This window comes from Tupaia chinensis, unplaced genomic scaffold (assembly GCF_000334495.1).
Source record: "Tupaia chinensis unplaced genomic scaffold, TupChi_1.0 Scaffold139594_1, whole genome shotgun sequence".
Classification (NCBI taxonomy): Eukaryota; Metazoa; Chordata; class Mammalia; order Scandentia; family Tupaiidae; genus Tupaia; species Tupaia belangeri.
Window position 1 is genome coordinate 725264 of NW_006199477.1, and position 17417 is coordinate 742680.

Below are 17417 nucleotides of genomic sequence, written 5' to 3' on the forward strand. Positions count from 1 at the left end.
AAGTTTCTTCAGTATCTTCCAGCACAGTTGAAGTGGTAGATCTTTCTTCAGAAGAGAAAGGTGACTACCTCTGCATACCTAGAGAGTCCAGAAGTTATAAGGTCAACATCTTCAGTGGAACCCAGATAGCACCATCAAAATTCTCAGAAGCCCTAGTTTTCCCTAGTAGGCATCTGATCTTCACATAACAGACTTACTTCGACCGAGTGTTCCAGCGTCTCTGGAACTTTGCAACTTTCACAATCAGTTCTCCCTGCCACTTGATTGCACTTGCTCTTTAACTATGCTAGTACCACCCAAGCTCTCTAGTTCTCACTTAGCCATTAATCACTTGATAATGACAGGTAATCTGTCATTATCCTTCTGCAAGACCTCATTTCAATAGAGTAGTAGCTAGCCAACCCCACTGTTTTGCAGACATGATTTGCCTCATATATCTCAAATGCCAGGATCATGGCACTTGCCTCGTCATTCCTCTGCACCACAATGTTCTTCAAAGATCGTTACAAATGAAATTTCTACCAAGTGAACTACTACCTTCTGCCAGGGACTATCCATACCTGACCTATCTATCAGGACATTGTTCTCTTAGTCTACTGAATGATAGGTGAGTCATTTTCAAACACCCATCTTACTCTTGTTTGCTCAGGCCAAAGTGAAGCCCACTTATTTTAGTTCAGATCCTCCAAAAGGCATATGCTAAGATGCAATTACGTGTGTATTTTAGTGGGACAAATACCTATGTGCAAAGAAGCAGAGAGGGAATCAGGAAAAGTTTGGAAAGTTACCAATATCAGACTATGAGTGGAGGAAGAAAGGGCACCTAGATTGGTGTGCAAAGGAAAACTGGCTCAGCAAAGCTGCCACCATTGGTTTTTTCAAAGACTATGAAGTCTCCGAAATGATTCTGTCATAAAGTCTCAAACTCCTACACTCAGTCATTGGTGGAAAGCAGCCCAGGGTAGGCATGGCCTCCACTCCATTGCAAAAAAGGACAGCTGGAGCTCTCCTGGGACAAGCATGCTCCTTCAACTGGGAAGTCTGCAAGGAACATTCTCATGGGCCCAACAGAGATCCTCACATCACCTGTCTTTAGAATTATTAATGATCATTGTATAGTTGGTGTTTAGGAGACTGGTAACTTTTATGTTTACATCACTAAGACACATTCAGACCTGTTGCAGAAATTTACCCAAGCTTGAACCATCTGGTGGTATGGTAGTTAAGGTGGTTGGATCCTATGTGACCAACTGTGCATTTCAAGCCCCGGATCCAGCAGCTTGAAAAAACATGCCAGGCATGTATACTTACATGCTCAAAATCCTGAAAGGAGGGAAAGAAGGAGGAGAAGGAATTGTGGCATCACTATCTTCCATGGGGGGTGCTTTCTATCTCTCTTACTTTCTCTCTCTAGTGAGTGCATGCATGCTCCAGTAAATTTACAAAAAAAGAAATAAAGAATTTATCCAAGCTTTAATCTCTGAGTCAGTCCCATTTGCAGCATCACAAAACAAACCAAAACACAAAATCTTGTGTGTATATACATATGCATGTACACATATATATGCGTATTCTCTATGTCAAAAGATATATACATATATGTATATATATATATGTATGTATATATCTTTTGACATAGAGAATATGCACTCACTGGAGAAAGATAGAGACAATAACAGAGTAAGTGAGAAATCATCCACCAGGCTGATGACCACATCACAATTACTTTTCCTCTATTCTCCTCCTTGGATTTTGGGCACACACACACATGCACCTAGCATGATTTTCAAGCCACCTGGTCTACAACTTGAACCACGGGAATGGGAGTCCCACACCTTAACCACTACACTACCTGTCGGCCCCTTGTGTATCATTTTTAGATTGAATGTATGTAGGTTGGGCTTTAAGTTGGGCTTTGCTACATAGCTATGCTTGAACATGGTTCCTCACTGAAGATTTACCATCAAGTCTGTCCACATGTGATCATTATCAGCCTGGCTTAGTAGCAGCATGTCTATGATAAAGACAGAGATAAAAAAGGATATGCCTAACTATGTTTAAATTATCTGTTCATATGTTTCTAAGACACCATACTAGCTGTACCATATAAAATCAGCTGGCAAGGGTAGGAATGAATGTAGAAAGATCAGTTAGGAAGTTATCATGGTACTTCAGGAGAGGAATATTGGCTAGGGTGAGGAGAAGTTGTAGGAGATGGGGGAAATTCAGATATTGTATTGCTCAAGTATCTTGGGAGAAAATAAGCTTGAGTTATACTCTTGAATGGTTCATGAATTTTCATGGTAGTAACTGACTGTTGGGGTGCAGAGTGGTAATGAGTGGGTACTGAAACTCGTATTTCCAAAATGGAATGTTGCAAATGTTAGAGACAGTGAGATAATGATTAAATTCCTCAGCGATCATATGGATTATTTGCTTCTGGTAGAACTGTTAAGTATGTCCTTTTCCAGTTTCTGGTCGGTGTATCTGAGTGATAGATGGTGAATAGAGACACTAGAAGGTCTCACTAGCTTTATATCAAGCCTTCCTAAAACAGGTTGGTGACTCATAAGTTTGGAGGAGACTAGGGACTTTATCTGCACACTCTTTAGCATTTCTCTAGGACCTAGAAGTATTGAAATAAATGGCTAACAGAGCAACTGCGAGGGATCAGAAGTTATAGGCAGATGTGAAGAGAGAAGTGTTTCATGTTCCACCTGATGAAGCATACTAACACTAATAAAGTTGTATCAAGATTAGGAGAAAGGGTGATGGGGTTAGCCCTGAAATGAAATTCATTTGATGATGTGGTGGTGAAGCATTCATCCAAGAGAATGAAGGAAGATACCTCTCAGCAGAGTTGAAGAGACTAGTTGAATGGGACTAGCACTCTGGGAGTGGCTGATGTCTTGGCCTTGCTCACCTTCTTAGAGATAGTCAATTATACCTAGGCACAAAAAGGCTGCTAGTTGGCTTCCTGAAACAAGACTGTCATCCTAGCACCACCTAGAGATGTGATGTGTACTGTTCGCTCCACTGGCTTGTAATTAGAAACAAAGGAGGAGAAAGTGGCCTGAGGGTCAGGGCAAGTTGACTGACCTGGAGCAACAAGTCCCAGGTACTGCAAGGATCTGGTTAAGAGAGTGCTCTAGAGAGCTGAGACTCTGGGGTTCTGATTTTGGTGAGTTAGTATAACAGAATGTGTGGGTGGAGTACATTGCATGTACACTCTTGATCTACACTGTCTACTTCAGTAGTCATTAGCCACATGTGGCTACTTAAATTTAATCAAAATTCAATCAATGCACCCTTTTGAAAACACAATGTAATACACTGTAAAGTTATATGTAATCCAATGTAATATAAGAAGATTATGATGATAATAAAAAATAAAAAAATAAATTAAAAAAATTTAATCAATGCAAAATTTAGCCTTTCAGTTACACTAGCTACACTTCAAGGGCTCCATGGTCACATGTGGCTGATACTATTCATGTTTGATAAAATAAGTACAGGACATTTCTACCATTGACTTCTCTTGGACAGCACTGCTTTAAACTTCCTTAGCTTTCTCTTCTGTTAAGTGGGAAAGTAACTGTTATCTAGCACATAGATATGTAGGTTTTGATAAGCAATTATGGGTGAAAAATGTTATATGCTATATGGGTCAGGATGGCAGTAAGATTATTGCTTGTTTTTTGGCCACTGGATTAATTATCTACCATCAAACCAGCATGCTGGTTTCAGGTACCTACTACCTCTGTCCCACAGGAATGAACCATCACCGTGGACCCAGGTTTTTCTGAGAAGTCCCTCAGATTGTATATGGTGTTCATTGGATATGGCCTTGTGTAACCAGATGGCTTCTTCAGGCTGTTATCAAAGATGCCTGGCCAGAACCTTCTAAAAGTTCATCTTCCCCTGTCTTGATCATCTGTGACCATCTAACCTTTCCGGGTCAATTGCTTGTATCTCTAATACAAGGTTAGGGCTAACTAGAAAACTTGTTTTAGTCTCATCCTGCTTCCAAGTCATTCAATGGCCCTCACATAGGGCCTACTCCAGGGATATATGAGCTCTGCAGTCACACAGTGCCTTGCACCCAAAAGGGCTCTACAATTACCATTCTTACACTACCAGTAATTTCATAATTGGATATATACACAAGTAAAGTCCAGTAGGAAATGGAACATATGTACAAGCAGAGGAGATCCAAGTAAAATCCATGTCAGCCAGTTCTGCTCCTTACCCCTAATTTATGTGCCACCCATGAGCACAAGATCCTGGTGTACCTGCAATGTGTAGAAGTTCCAAGAGGCCCAAGTCAAGGACAAGCTAAGCATGTTACATCCACAACTGAGTAAGCAAGGTTACTAATAGGGTCAAGAGGCCACGCTTTCCATTTGAAATAGAATTTACTTCACAGAAGACAATGGTGTTCTGAGAAACATGAACAACAAGAAACATAATGGTCTTTCTTACTCAGATTAGTTCTCTGTATTAGTGAATTACTTACACTGAAACTGATGAAATAGAAGGAAAGGAAAAAACAGAACAACCCATAATTCCTTTGCTTTTCAGTCTTTCTTTACTCAACAGGAAGGCAAAAGTAGAGTATTGGCAGAATGTGCATGTGTCCATAAACAAAATTAAAACATTTGAGTTAGTTTTATCCAGAGTTTTCACTATTCTGCTAAGGAAAAAAATTATTTATTTGTAAGCTATAAAAAAAAATCATGCAATCTTAGTGATTCTACAGACATTTAAATGCTCTTTTATTTGCATTTAAAATAAGTGTTGTGCAATATAAATATGAATGAAAAATTAAAATTTCAAGTTTTCTTTAATTAGAATGACATTAAATGTCAAAGGAGGCGCAACTCTGGTGACATGCACGGCTAAGACAGTACGCTGCACAGGCTGGGACCACATGGGAGGCTCAGGTTCAATATCAGGGCCAACCTAAACGCTGGGCATTGACACATGCCTTTAATCTCAGTGACTCAAGAGGCAGAGGAAGAAGGATTGCAAGTTCAAGACTGACTTGAGCAATGTAGTAAACCTGGCCCTTCCTGAAAAAAGAGGTGCATTCTAATAGTCCCAGCAGGAAGGCTGTGGCAGGAAGATCAGGATGGTGAGACTCTGGAACCAGCAGTTAGCATAATGGCTATGTCGTTGGACTCCCACATAGTCGACCACGGTTCGCGTCCCGGACCTGGTGGCTTAAAACTCACGCCGGGCACGTGCGCGTGCGTGCCAAGATCCCAGAGGGGAGAATGGAGGAGAAGGGATTATGGCGTGACCATCCCCCCTGGGGGTGATTTCTTGCTTTCTGTCTCTATGTCTCTCTCTGTCTGTCTGGCAAGCGCACGTGCCCTATAGCTTCTGCAAGCCCACGGGCCCTTTGGCGAAAATCTCCCAAAAAAAAAAAAAAAGATGGTGAGATTCTGTCAAAAAAAAAGGCTAGGCTATGTAATTCAAAAACAAAAACAAACAAACAAACAAAGAAAATGCCAGACAAAAAGAATATCATGTCTAGAGAGATTCCTTTAAAAAGAAAAAGGCTTCATATTTCAGAACATTCAGACTTTTTTTTTTTTTTTTTAATAAGCACTTTAATTTGGGACTGGCCCCTGTGGATTATGTAGCCAGTCCTGACTACAAGCTAATTGTTTGATGCCTTCCTATCTCCTTCATGTAATAGTGTGTTGGACTGGCAGTTGGAGTGGTGCTGACCACAGTGTGAGTGAGTACCAGACCTGGAGGCTTGCTTTCTTTCTCTCTGGTCATATTAAATAATAATAATAAATTAAATAATTTCTTCTTTTAGAGGTTTATGCCTTAGGGCATGTACACTCACTGGGAAGACAAAGAGACAAAGATAGTGAGAGGGAAAGTGAGAAATCACCCCTGCAGGAGGGATGGCCATGCCACAGTCCCTTCCCCTCTATTCTCCTCCCAGGATCCTGGGCACCCATACACACGTGCCTGCCATGAGTTTCAAGTCATCCAGTCCAGGACTCAAACCATGGTTGGTCATGTGAAAGTTGAGTGACATAACCACAATTCCATCTGTTGACCCCAATAGTTCTTCACAAAAAATAATGTGTCATGTGGTGGAATGGTGGTTAAGGTGCTAGATCCTACAAGGCAAACTTGCAGTTCAAGTTATGGACTTGATGGCTTGATAAAACACTAGGTGTGTGTGAGTACATGTCCAAAATTCCAAGAGGAGAATGGAGGAGAAGGGACAATTGTGTGACCATCCCCCCGGGAGTGATCTCTCCCTTTCCCCCTCTTTGTCTCTCTCTCACCAGCCAGTATATATGCCCCATGGCAATAAAAAAAATCCCCAAAAAAGGTCATTAAATAAGTCAGAACATGGCTCAAGGTCTCCAACATGGGGGGAGTAGGAGACTGAAGTGTAGGCCATTTTGTTGAAAGAAAGCAGAGCATATTATTAAGAGCACTAATGTTAAAGCCCGGGGCCTAAAATTAAACTCTGACCTTGTCAAGTTTATGATCTGGTCAATTTATATAATTTCTATGTCCCTCAGATTCCTCATCCTCAAAATGGAATTGTGATAATAACATGCCTACTACATGGGATTGTTGTGAATATGTGAATATTAGTTGTATTAATATATGTAAAAGCAAGAAGCCAGTAGGTGGCATAAAGGTCAAGGCAACTGGATCTCATGTGTCCAGTTTTGTGGTGTAAGTCCTGGACCCAGTGGATTGAAAAACCATGCTGGGAGACCAGCAGTTAGCGTAATGGCTGGACTCCCACGTAGTCGACCACGGTTCGAGTCCCAGAGCTGGTGGTTTAAATTCACGCCAGGTGCATGTGCTTGTGTACCCAAGATCCCGAGAGGAGAATGGAGGAGAAGGGGTTGCGGCATGGCCATCCCCCCTGGGGGGTGATTTCTCACTTTCTGTCTCTCTCTCTCTGTCTGTCTGGCGAGCACACGCACCCTATAGCAAAAAACCTCTCCAAAAAAAAAAAAAAAAGAAAGAAAGAAAGAAAAAGAAAAAGAAAAAGAAAAACCATGCTGGGAATGTGTGCATGCATGCCCAAAATTCTGAGAGGAGCATGGAGAAGAAGGGATTGCAGTATGATCATTCCTCCTAGTGGGGTGATTTCTCGCTCTTTCTCTCTCTGGCTAGTACATACACTCTAGAGCAAAAAAGAACTAATAAAAATAATAATAACAAGGTAAAATACTTAGAATAATATCTGACATGTATTCAGTACTATAAAATGTTACCTGTTACTATTATTTCACAAAAAAGAGGGAAGTGTCTTAACTTTCATCTGAAATCTGAGTCATGTATAACATATTGCAAGTTGAGATTATTTTTAAAATTATATATGACAATAATTAGAAATATTTACCTTCACTAAACACTACTTCAGCATACTTGGATATGGCTTAAGGTGTTGATAGGTGAGAAGGAATTTATCAGGTTTTTCTAAAAATGGGCATTTTCTAATTCTCTTAAGCTTACAACTAAATGTGACCAGACACTGCTTCAGATAACCAGTCCATAGATAGCCAGCCTACATCGCTGTTGCTCTGTATTTGAGCAACTATTACTTGGGAATGAGAAATTTATATTTATTTGGTAATTCACTATCCATATAAGAAAAAAAGTAGCTCATAACAAAGCTAACTGAAATAAATTTGCCTTAATGTATCCTAGAGACTTAACAATGTTTGTCTGTTCAAGCACAAATCATACATTATATTGTTGTAACACCACTTGGAAGGTTCAATACCACAGAGAATAGAGCCTGAACTTAGATAGAACTGAGAAGTAATGTTTGTAATTATAAAGACCTAAGTTCTCATTTCTCTAAACAGCTATGAAACTCTCCCATGTTACAAATCCCCTTGGAAGTATGTGACTGTAAGAAGGAAATAAGTGCCCAGTCTCAGTAATTAAAAATACCACTGCAAAATTTATCTTTAAAAAGTGCTGTGCAACTATGGGGGAAAAAAAAAAAAAGGAGATTTCAAATGGCTTCCAAAATTATTTTATCATGAAACCAAAATAATAATAATAATACAGTCTCCTTTTTATTTATTTATTTATTTTTGCAGAGGTTTTTTGCTATAGGGTGCATGTGCTCATCAGAAAGACAGAGAGAGACAGAAAGTGAGAAATCACCCCCCAGAGGGGATGGTCATGCCACAATCCCTTTTCCTCCATTTTCCTCTCAGGATCTTGGGCACGCACACACACAAGCCCGGCGTGAGTTTAAGCCACCCACCTGGTCTGGGACTGGAACCACGGTCGACTACCTGGGAGTCCAAAGACATAGCCGTAACCCTAACGGCTGGTCCAAACATTCTCCCTTTCAGAAGTCCATTCTCCTACAAATTGTTCTGAGCATTTTGATGCTTTCACTGCTTTTCATCTTTTCCTTGTGATGTTTTCTTCTCCAGGCATACAAGCTATCTAAACATGAACATTTTCTCATACATGTCCATGGTCTCTCAAAGTAACTATTAGAACACAGTGTCATATATAAAGTAAAATTCACATTTCACTGATCATCATTGAATTAATGAAAATTAGTAGGGCTTTCTAATAAGGATAATTTTTAAATAACAGAGTTCAATAACTATAGAATCATAAATTTTTATACTGTCTCTCTGTAATAAGGCAAAAAAGGATACTTTGAGGGATCAGCAAGTGGTATAGTGGTTAGGGTAATGGACTCCCACAAAGCCCATTGTGGTTCAAGTCCCAGACCTGGTAGCTTGAAAATCTCTCCAGGCACATGTGCATGCATCCGAAAATCCTGAGGAGAGAATGGAGAAGGGATTGTGGCATGTCCATCCTCCATCAGGGGTGATTTTCACATTCCCTCTCTGTCTCTCTTTGTCTCTCTCCAGTGAGCACATGCACCTTATGGCAAAATCTAAAAACAAAATGAAACAAAACAAAACAAAAAAAACCTTTGGAATGATTAAATCTCTGTAAAATGAATATTATAAAATGAAACACTTAGAGATGCTACAGCAATGGCAAACTTAGTCTAACGTCCATGCGGCTACCTTTCTCTTCAAGATTTTGAAATCCAAGTGGATTGAACCTGCATCTCCACTACTCTGGAATGTCAAAGCCCAGCTAAGAGACACTATCCTTCGATACTTACCTTGGTGCCTGGGACTAATCCAAAATATTCATGGATATTTGCAACATATTTTTAAATTCATATCAATTTAGAACTAAAAAAGTTCTCAAAATGTACCTAAGCCCATACTTACCACTTTCACATGAGGTACAGAAACCATATTTGTCCAAGAGCACTCAACTCAATGGGTCAAGGGGACAAAAGTCACCAGGTCTCTTTAACTCCATTTATCCAACTTTCAGGACATTTCTTTGACAGACAGGAACAATGCTAAGTCATTGAATTTTTCAGAACTGAGGAGAAAAAAATGCATTAATTCAGAAACTGAAGAACTGGGATGCTTTCCAGACTGCTTAGAGATCATGTAAAATTCTAATATTGGGACCAGCAGATGGTGTAGCAGTTACGTCACTGGACTCTCACATGGACGACTGTGTTTGAAGCCTGGAGCAATGGCTTCAAAATCATGCTGGGAGGGGAACCAGCAGTTAGCATAATGGCTATGTCGCTGGACTCCCACGTAGTCGACCGCGGTTCATGTCCCGGACCTGGTGGCTTAAAACTCATGCCAGGCTCGTGTGCGTGCGTGCCCAAGATCCTGAGAGAAGAATGGAGGAGACGGGATTGCGGCGTGACCATCTCCCCTGGGGAGTGATTTCTCACTTTCTGGCTCTATGTCTCTCTCTGTCTGTCTGGCGAGCGTACGCACCCTATAGGGGAAAAAACCTCTCCAAAAAAAAAAAAAAAAAAAACATGCTGGGAGTGTGTGTATGCCAAAATCCCAAGGAGAATGGAGGAGAAGGGATTGTGGCATGGCCATCCCCTCAGGAGGGGTGAGTCCACACTTTCCCTCTGTCTCCCCCCTCCCCGGCAAGTACACATGACCTAAAACAAAAACATCTAAAAAAAGAAAAAAGAAAAAATTCTGATATTCCTATTAAATCCTTTACTCCTCATATATTTTGAAGGATACAAGAAAATTGACCTTTGACCACCTGAGGAAGACTTCTTGTTCAGAACCTTACCTAATACTACTATAGTTTCAGAGGCTTCTTTTTGAAGAAATTCCCTGCCTCTCAGAGTCACTAATCTGGCGTCAGGGAGTAGGGGCTGGATTCTGAGGTTGCTAAGGTTAATGATGTCAAGTTAAATTACTGCCATACTTTTTTCTTTATTTCACTGACTTCCTCCGCTAAGGCAGTAAGACATACAATAAGAATACTTAAATTATGCAGAAAAGATATTTTACAATGAAACGAGTTCAAGCTTTTTCCTCTAGGGTTGTTACAGAATTTGTATGCCTGAGAAGTAGAGGGAGTATCCTCTCCTAAATTATAAGATCAAAACTAACAAGAAGAGGAGCCAAATATGGGCTAGGCTAAGAATTTAAGACTTAGCCTTTCTTATGGATGTAATTACACTGTTGCACAAAACCTGTAGACACAGAGAAGACAACTTCAAATAATACATGCAGACAGCACGGAGGCCCACATGTGTAAGTGCAGAACTGGGCTGAAACTGCAGCCATAAAAAAATTGGCCTTTAGAATCCTAATCCATTAAAACAAAAAGGAATCTTGGAGAAGATGTCAAACACATGAGAGATTAATAAACTGAGGCCCGAGAAGTTAAGAGACCTTCCAAAGGTCATACAACTGTCAGAGACAAATCAAAGTCAGGCCTCTGCATATATTTCATACTTGCAATGGCCTGTTTAATAATGTGCTGAAATAGATATCGGGCCCTAAATTTAAGATGCTCAAAGTAAACTGCTCAAATCTAGGCATAGGAGACTTTCGAGATACGTCAAGGACTTAGACAGACTATGGGAACAGGGAATACATAGGATCCTTTGCCATTATTCCACAGGCTCCGCAGTCTTCCACGGCCACTGCTTTTGGCTAGGTTTGAGCCACGGAGATATTTCTCCTGGATTCATCTTTTCCTTGGATAGGAAACTAAACCTGGCTTCAGAAATAAAACTTCTCTCCAAGTAATGACAAATTGTCTAAATTGAAAGCTCACACCATAAACAAATTTTCCTTTTTTTTTTTTTTTGGAGAGGTTTTTGCTATAGGGCATGTGCACTCACCAGAAAGACAGAGAAAGACAGAGAAACAGAAAGTGAGAAATCAGCCCCCAGGGGGGATGACCACGCTGCAGTCCCTTCTCCTCTCAAGATCTTGGGCATGCATGCACATGCGCCCGGCGTGAGTTCAACTACCGGGTTCGGGACTTGAACCGCAGTCAACTACATGGTAGTTCAGCGACATAGTCATTATGCTAACTGCTGGTCCCAACAAATTTCAACTGTACAGGTATCTTACAAAATTAAATTTCTATCTAATGATCTTATTTATTTATTTAAGGAGAAAGAGGGAGAAAGAAAGACATTCCTGTCAGCGTCTCACCATATCATAATCCCCATCTATGTTTCATGCTTTTTCACCTCTTTTGATCAGTTAGCATGCTCTTATCTCTCAGTCATAAGCTCAATTTTTACTTTTTGGGTTTTAGTTAGTTAGTTTTTGCTACAGGGTGTGTGCACTTGCCAGAAAGAGAGAGAGAGAATGAGAAATCATTCCCTGGGGATGACAATGCCACAACCTGTTCTTCTCTATTCTCCTTTCAGGATTTTGGGCACACACGCACACATACCCAGTGTGATTTTCAAGCCACGGTGTTTAGGTCTTGAACCATATAGTTGGCCATATGGAATCCAGTGAGCTAATCTCTCTGCAATCTGCTGGCCCCATAACCCTGATTATTTCAAAGAATTATGTATTCAATTTTATTATTATTATTATTATTATTATTATTATTTGCTATAGGGCACAGGTGCTCACCAGAGAGCTAGAGAAAGAGAGTGAAAAAGCTGCCAGGTTCGGGGCTTGAGCAACAGTTGGCCATCTGGGAGTCTAGTGCCTTAACTACCATGCTACCTGCTGGCCCCTACCCTAATTTTTTTTCTTAAATTGATCTATTTCTTACATGGAGTGGACCTTAACAGAGTCTTCACATTGCTATCTACACCCAGACTCAGCCTAAATTGTGGGTTCATGCACATACTTAGAGTGCACAAGGAGACTCTAAGATGCAAACTTGGGACCTTCTAATGTGGGTCCAGCATTGTAGAGCATTGCGTGTCTGTCACATCATCATCTGGCCCCCAGAAAGTCTCAACTCTTCCCAGCCTTCAGAGTCAGGACAGATCCCTTTCTAGAACTCCAGCATTTCCCAATAAATCTGGTGAGGAATTATCTCTATCCGTCCGCCTTTATAGGACTTCCCTGTCTTCCAATGGAACCACTGCCTTCTGCTTTATAGTATGAATCTTTAGGAAGCTATTGATCATCATAGCTAAGAGTGAGAACTCAAGAATCATACAAGTTCAAGTCCTGCTAATATCCTGACTGTGGATCTTGGGCCTATGTTTAAACCTCTCTTAGCTCTGATTTCATTCTTTATAATATGGAGATGATTATATAACCTACCTCATAGGATTGCTGTAATAATCTAATACATTAAAATGCTTTTAAAGATAACAATACCTGGTGAGTGCTCAATAAACATAAGCTCCCATCAATACTCTAATTTATCATCATCATTATTTGCTATAGAAGTGCTCCCACTGATAATTGGGTGACCCAGAGAGTTATCTAATCTCTCCAAGTTTTTGTATTCTTATCTGTGCTAAACTGTATTTTCTTTGTTATCGTTATTCATTGATGCATACCAAATTATCCCCAAACTTAGTGGCTTTGAAACTGCTATTATCTCCTAAACCTTATGGGTCAGGAATCTGGGTGTGGCTTACAGGGTCCTGGCTCAACATCTCTCAGAAGGCTGTGATCAAGGTGTCTCTGGAGGCCATAGGCATTTTAAGGCTCAATGAAAGAAGAATTTGCTTCTCAATTCATGCACTGAATTGTTGGCAGGATTCAGTTCCTCTCAAACTGTTGGTCTAGGGCCTTGGTTCCTTTCTGGTTGTTAGTCAGAGCCCACTCTCACGTTCTTAGCATGTGGCCCTCTCTACAGGGCAATTTACCACACTGCATTTCTTCTTCAAGGAAGGCAAGGGGATGAGAGAGAGAAAGAGAGAGAACATGGTCTCAGTGGGCTTCTGACCTACAGAACTGTAGGATAATAAATTGGTGTGGTTTTGAGCTGTTACTTTTGTGGTTATTTGTTACAATAGCAGAAATAAACTAACATAAGATCTATGCTTAACTTTTTCCTAAGACTCAAATATATTGATTTAAGAACTGTGTAGCACACTAGAATAAATTCAGCATCTTAAAGTTAGCAATTTTAAATTATGTCAAGGCATAAATCAATGTCTTCCTTACATTTCTATTATTAAATTCTTTAGAACCAAGGCCAGCCAGTAGAATAGTAGTTGAGGCAGCTAGACCCCACACGGCCGACTATGTGGTTTGAATCCCAGATCTGGTGGCTTAAAAAACAAGTTAGGTTGTGTGTGTGCTCAAAATCCCAAAAGAAAGAAGAACTGGAGAAAGGAGAAGCATGACGATGACCCCGGATAGGGGTGGGGGTGGGCGTGCTTTCTCACTTTCTTTCTCTGTCTCTCTCCAGAGAACATACACATCCTCTGGCAAATATTTAAAAGAACGAAAGAAAAAAGGTTCTTTAGAACTGAAAAGTTGCTGAAAGGCTAAAAGAAGATATATTATTATAAAATTATTTTTCATCTTTTCTTTATAATTAAAAGTAAAGAAATACTAAGTTTTTTTCTCCTTTAGGGTTTTATAGTTAATGAATGAATTCACTTACTTTTTGCTAACATTTAAGCCCACAGTCAAGTTCTAATAAAACTCTTTCTTAATATATCAGCAGAAATACATAAATTATAGATTTAAAACAATAAATGTGCCTTAGCTGTTAACTACTTGTCTTTGAACTATTAACTCATTAGTTCCCAGACAACAAAGGTCATGCCTGTTTTCTGTTTTATTTACATTTTTATCAACACTGCTTAGCAATACTCCTGTACCCTTTTGTTAAAAGTAAGTATTTTTTAAAAGGATTATTTATTTACTTATTTACTATTATTCTTCTTTAATTTGACCAGAGAGAGACAAAAAGAGAGGGAAAGTAAGAAAGCAAGTCACTGGGTCTGGGACTCGAACTGTGGTCAGTCATGTGGAAGTCCAACACCTTAACCACCATACCACCTGCTAGGGTCAAAAATAAGTATTCTTAATCCAAGTATAAAAAACTGGAAATAAAGCTTCCCTGAAACCTCAGTTTACTAGCTTTCTGGAAAACTAAAGTATTTCGTATCTAAACGTTAAACACTAAGACCAAAAAATTATTTTAAGCATTTTCAACAGAAATGATATACACGTTTTCTTGCATTCTTAATCAGATTCATTAGACAGTTTAAGTATCTATGAACATCATGTGACATACATGAGAGTTAAGCACAGTGCAACCGTAGGCAACTTGAGAAGCACAACATGCTACTTTGCTTCAGAATTGCTCAGTTAAAGATTTATTCCTCTTCAAAGAGATTTTCTTACTCTCTAGAAAAGCAGTATCCAATAGAAATATAATGGGAATCACAACTGGAATTTTAAATACACCTGTTCCCATTTTACTATGTGTCATCACTATAAAATGAATGAAATACATTACATTTTTTGCAAACTATGTCTTGGAATGCCAATGTGTTTATTTAGAACAGACTTCAACTCAGTCTTGCCACATTTCAGGCACCAGTAGCCACTATGCATTTCTAGAAAATCTCCCCTCCTGTCTATGAGTGAACTATCACATATCTCATCACCTTCTAGTTCTCACTCTATCTCATTTGTACTATAGATTCACATGGTCAGATGGACTTCCAATAATTCAGTGTAGTTTTATCATCATCCTCCTCGGGCACATTTTTTCCAAGATCTCCTAAAATGTACAGTAGTCAACATTCCAGATATGTGCCGCTAAGCCATACGTCTTTAGCATAACTCATTCGGACAATATTAGAGTTGATTAATTTTCTTCCATCATGTCTATAATGTTTCATATTTTAACAACGATGTCCTGTAGGGTAATTCTTGAAATAAAAACACAAGCAAGAAAAAAACACTTTTCTCAAATACTGCTTCTACAGGACAAGTTCTCTCCAACGTTTAGCAAGAGAGCTGCTGTGGGATGAGAGCTCCCTGGGATGGGATAGACTGGGTAGGGGGTGTCGGGAGAGTGGGTAGACAAGATCTGAAGAGTTAACGCTTCACTACATGTATGTGCAGCCCTCTTTACCTGTCTTCATTCAAACCTGAAAACCAACCCACCGGACAGATGCGGTGTGTTACAGAATAAGGCAGGACGATTCTCAACGCCGGCTACATCTAACTGCCTGGTCACTGTTCTTCCCGCAGATCTCACGCCCAGATATTCTGACTTGATTTCCCAGGGATGGGTGACCAGGCTGCCCATGTTCCTAAGAGTTACTGGGGAGATCTGAAGCATCTCTGGGACCGAGACCCTGCTGCCAAATGCTCGTTGCTCAGACTGTGCGAGCGCTCCAGCCTGCTCCAAAGTCTCTCCCGCGCAGCCTGGCAGGGAGGACGACTGTCCGAATGGGCTCCCTGCCTTCCTGAGCCTGCAGAGGTCAACGCGCCACCCCTCCAGGGCACACTGGCTAGCAGGAGGCAGGTCTCCACGCGCCGCACAAATGTCCCTGCCCCGACAAAGCCGCCGGACCAAGGGCTCCCTTCCCCAGGAGGCCATCCCACTACAGGCACCCCCCTCCCTGGGCGAACGAGGAACCCCCGAGGTGCGAGGCGCCCGGCCGCCACTTGGCGGCGCGTGTCCGGAGGCCCGTAGGCGGCCTCCGCAGGCAGGAAAACCCTACGCTCCTCAGCGCCGGTTTCCCCCCGGGCCCCTTGACACTGCAGCCTCTCCACGCGCGGCCTCCGACCCGAAGCTGACCGATTCGTGACTCTCCTGCCATACGGACTTCTCCGAAGGGCCAAACGACCAATCACCGCGCGCGGGGTGTCCTCTTCGGCTTTTCGGCTCTTCGGCGCTTCGGCGCTGCAGCCCCTCGCCCGCCGTTGCTGGGCCCTTCCGGGCCGGCCGCAGCGCGCCGAAGCGCCATTCTCTCGTTGGTATAATGTCCCCTTTTTTTGTCAGCCACTTCCGGGTCTTGCGTCGCTCCGGAAGCTCGCGATTCCGGAAGCCTGGGTATCTCAGTGTCTGCTAGGAAAAGCCAAGCTTTCCAGAAAATGTTTCAGGAAAAGTTACGTGGAGCGCGGGCATCTCGCAGACTCCTAAGGTCAGTGTCTGCGGGAGAGAGCTGGAGCGCAGCCCCGAGGTCTCGTTTGCAGTTGGGAGGTCGTGGGGTTTCACGACCTTGGAAGTGTCGCCCTTTGCTTGAGTTTTCCTGTTTATTGGCTTCCTGTCTTGCTGAGGCAAATAACAGTCTTTGATTTCGGGAAAGGCAATGAAGCGAACCTAGACTCTTGAAATAGTCTTAGGATTGCGCTATTAAAAAGGACGCAAAGTAAACCCCTGTAGGCTCCATGAAGTGACTTTCTAGGGACGAACTGAAAAAAAATTTTGTTCACACTCGCCGGCCGTGTAGATTTACTTTTCACGAATAATTTTAAGAATCATTCAGGGTTCAAGCTTTATTGAATCCCTTACTCGTGTAAGGGTTGTATTTATTACCAAAAAAAAAAAAAAAGTATGCTTAACATTATTGAAAGCCCATTCACTTAAAAGCAGTTTCGGTTTTCTTAAGAAGAGGTATAGAGATTTTTCCTTTATAAAGCTTGTGTTTGTTATATTTTACATCGATTTCTGATGAGAAATCTGAGATTGTGAGAATCGCTAGCATTTTTCATCTGAGTCCTTAAATTGAAAGTCGTCCTTTGTTTACTTGATTTTTTTATTTAGATGCCATAGTCCAAACATCCAACATTTAGTTAAAGGGATTTTCACAGAATGAGACTTAAGTTCAGTGTTTGAAGTCTAACATGGTCTTTTATTCTTCTGTGATGCCATTTGAAAATTTATTTTCTTGACTTTCAGCCAGTAACAGGGAGGTTGGGGCTTCCTCCACATCACTACTTTTAGCTTAAACACCTTACCCTAATGATTACTCTTGAACAGAAAGAGTTTAGTAAGGTTGATTTTTCTTTTCTTTTTTAACTTCTTTGATCTCCCTAGTATTAGCAATAACTGATATCAAAGTTAAATGATCTTGAGCCAGAAAGAGATTAGAAAGAAGAGAGATAGTGGAATTA

At 40.9% G+C, this 17417-nt stretch overlaps 1 protein-coding gene and 1 pseudogene across 3 annotated transcripts in view; both read left to right on the forward strand.

The window, feature by feature from the left end:
• LOC106736389 (ribosome biogenesis protein NSA2 homolog pseudogene) overlaps window positions 1-16108 on the forward strand; it is a 159739-nt pseudogene extending 143631 nt beyond the window's left edge.
• A 117-nt stretch (window positions 16109-16225) lies between these two features.
• Window positions 16226-17417, forward strand: part of PEX2 (peroxisomal biogenesis factor 2) — a 20954-nt gene continuing 19762 nt past the window's right edge. For 2 of the 3 annotated variants that reach the window (XM_014593056.2, XM_014593055.2), the window contains exon 1: window positions 16238-16444. Coding sequence is in view for 1 of the 3 variants with exons in the window: in XM_027765739.1 (XP_027621540.1) it covers window positions 16395-16444 (50 nt within the window). In the remaining 2 variants the exon portion in view is untranslated. Of the gene's footprint in view, window positions 16445-17417 lie in introns of all 3 variants that reach the window. The other variant, XM_027765739.1, reaches the window with a different exon arrangement.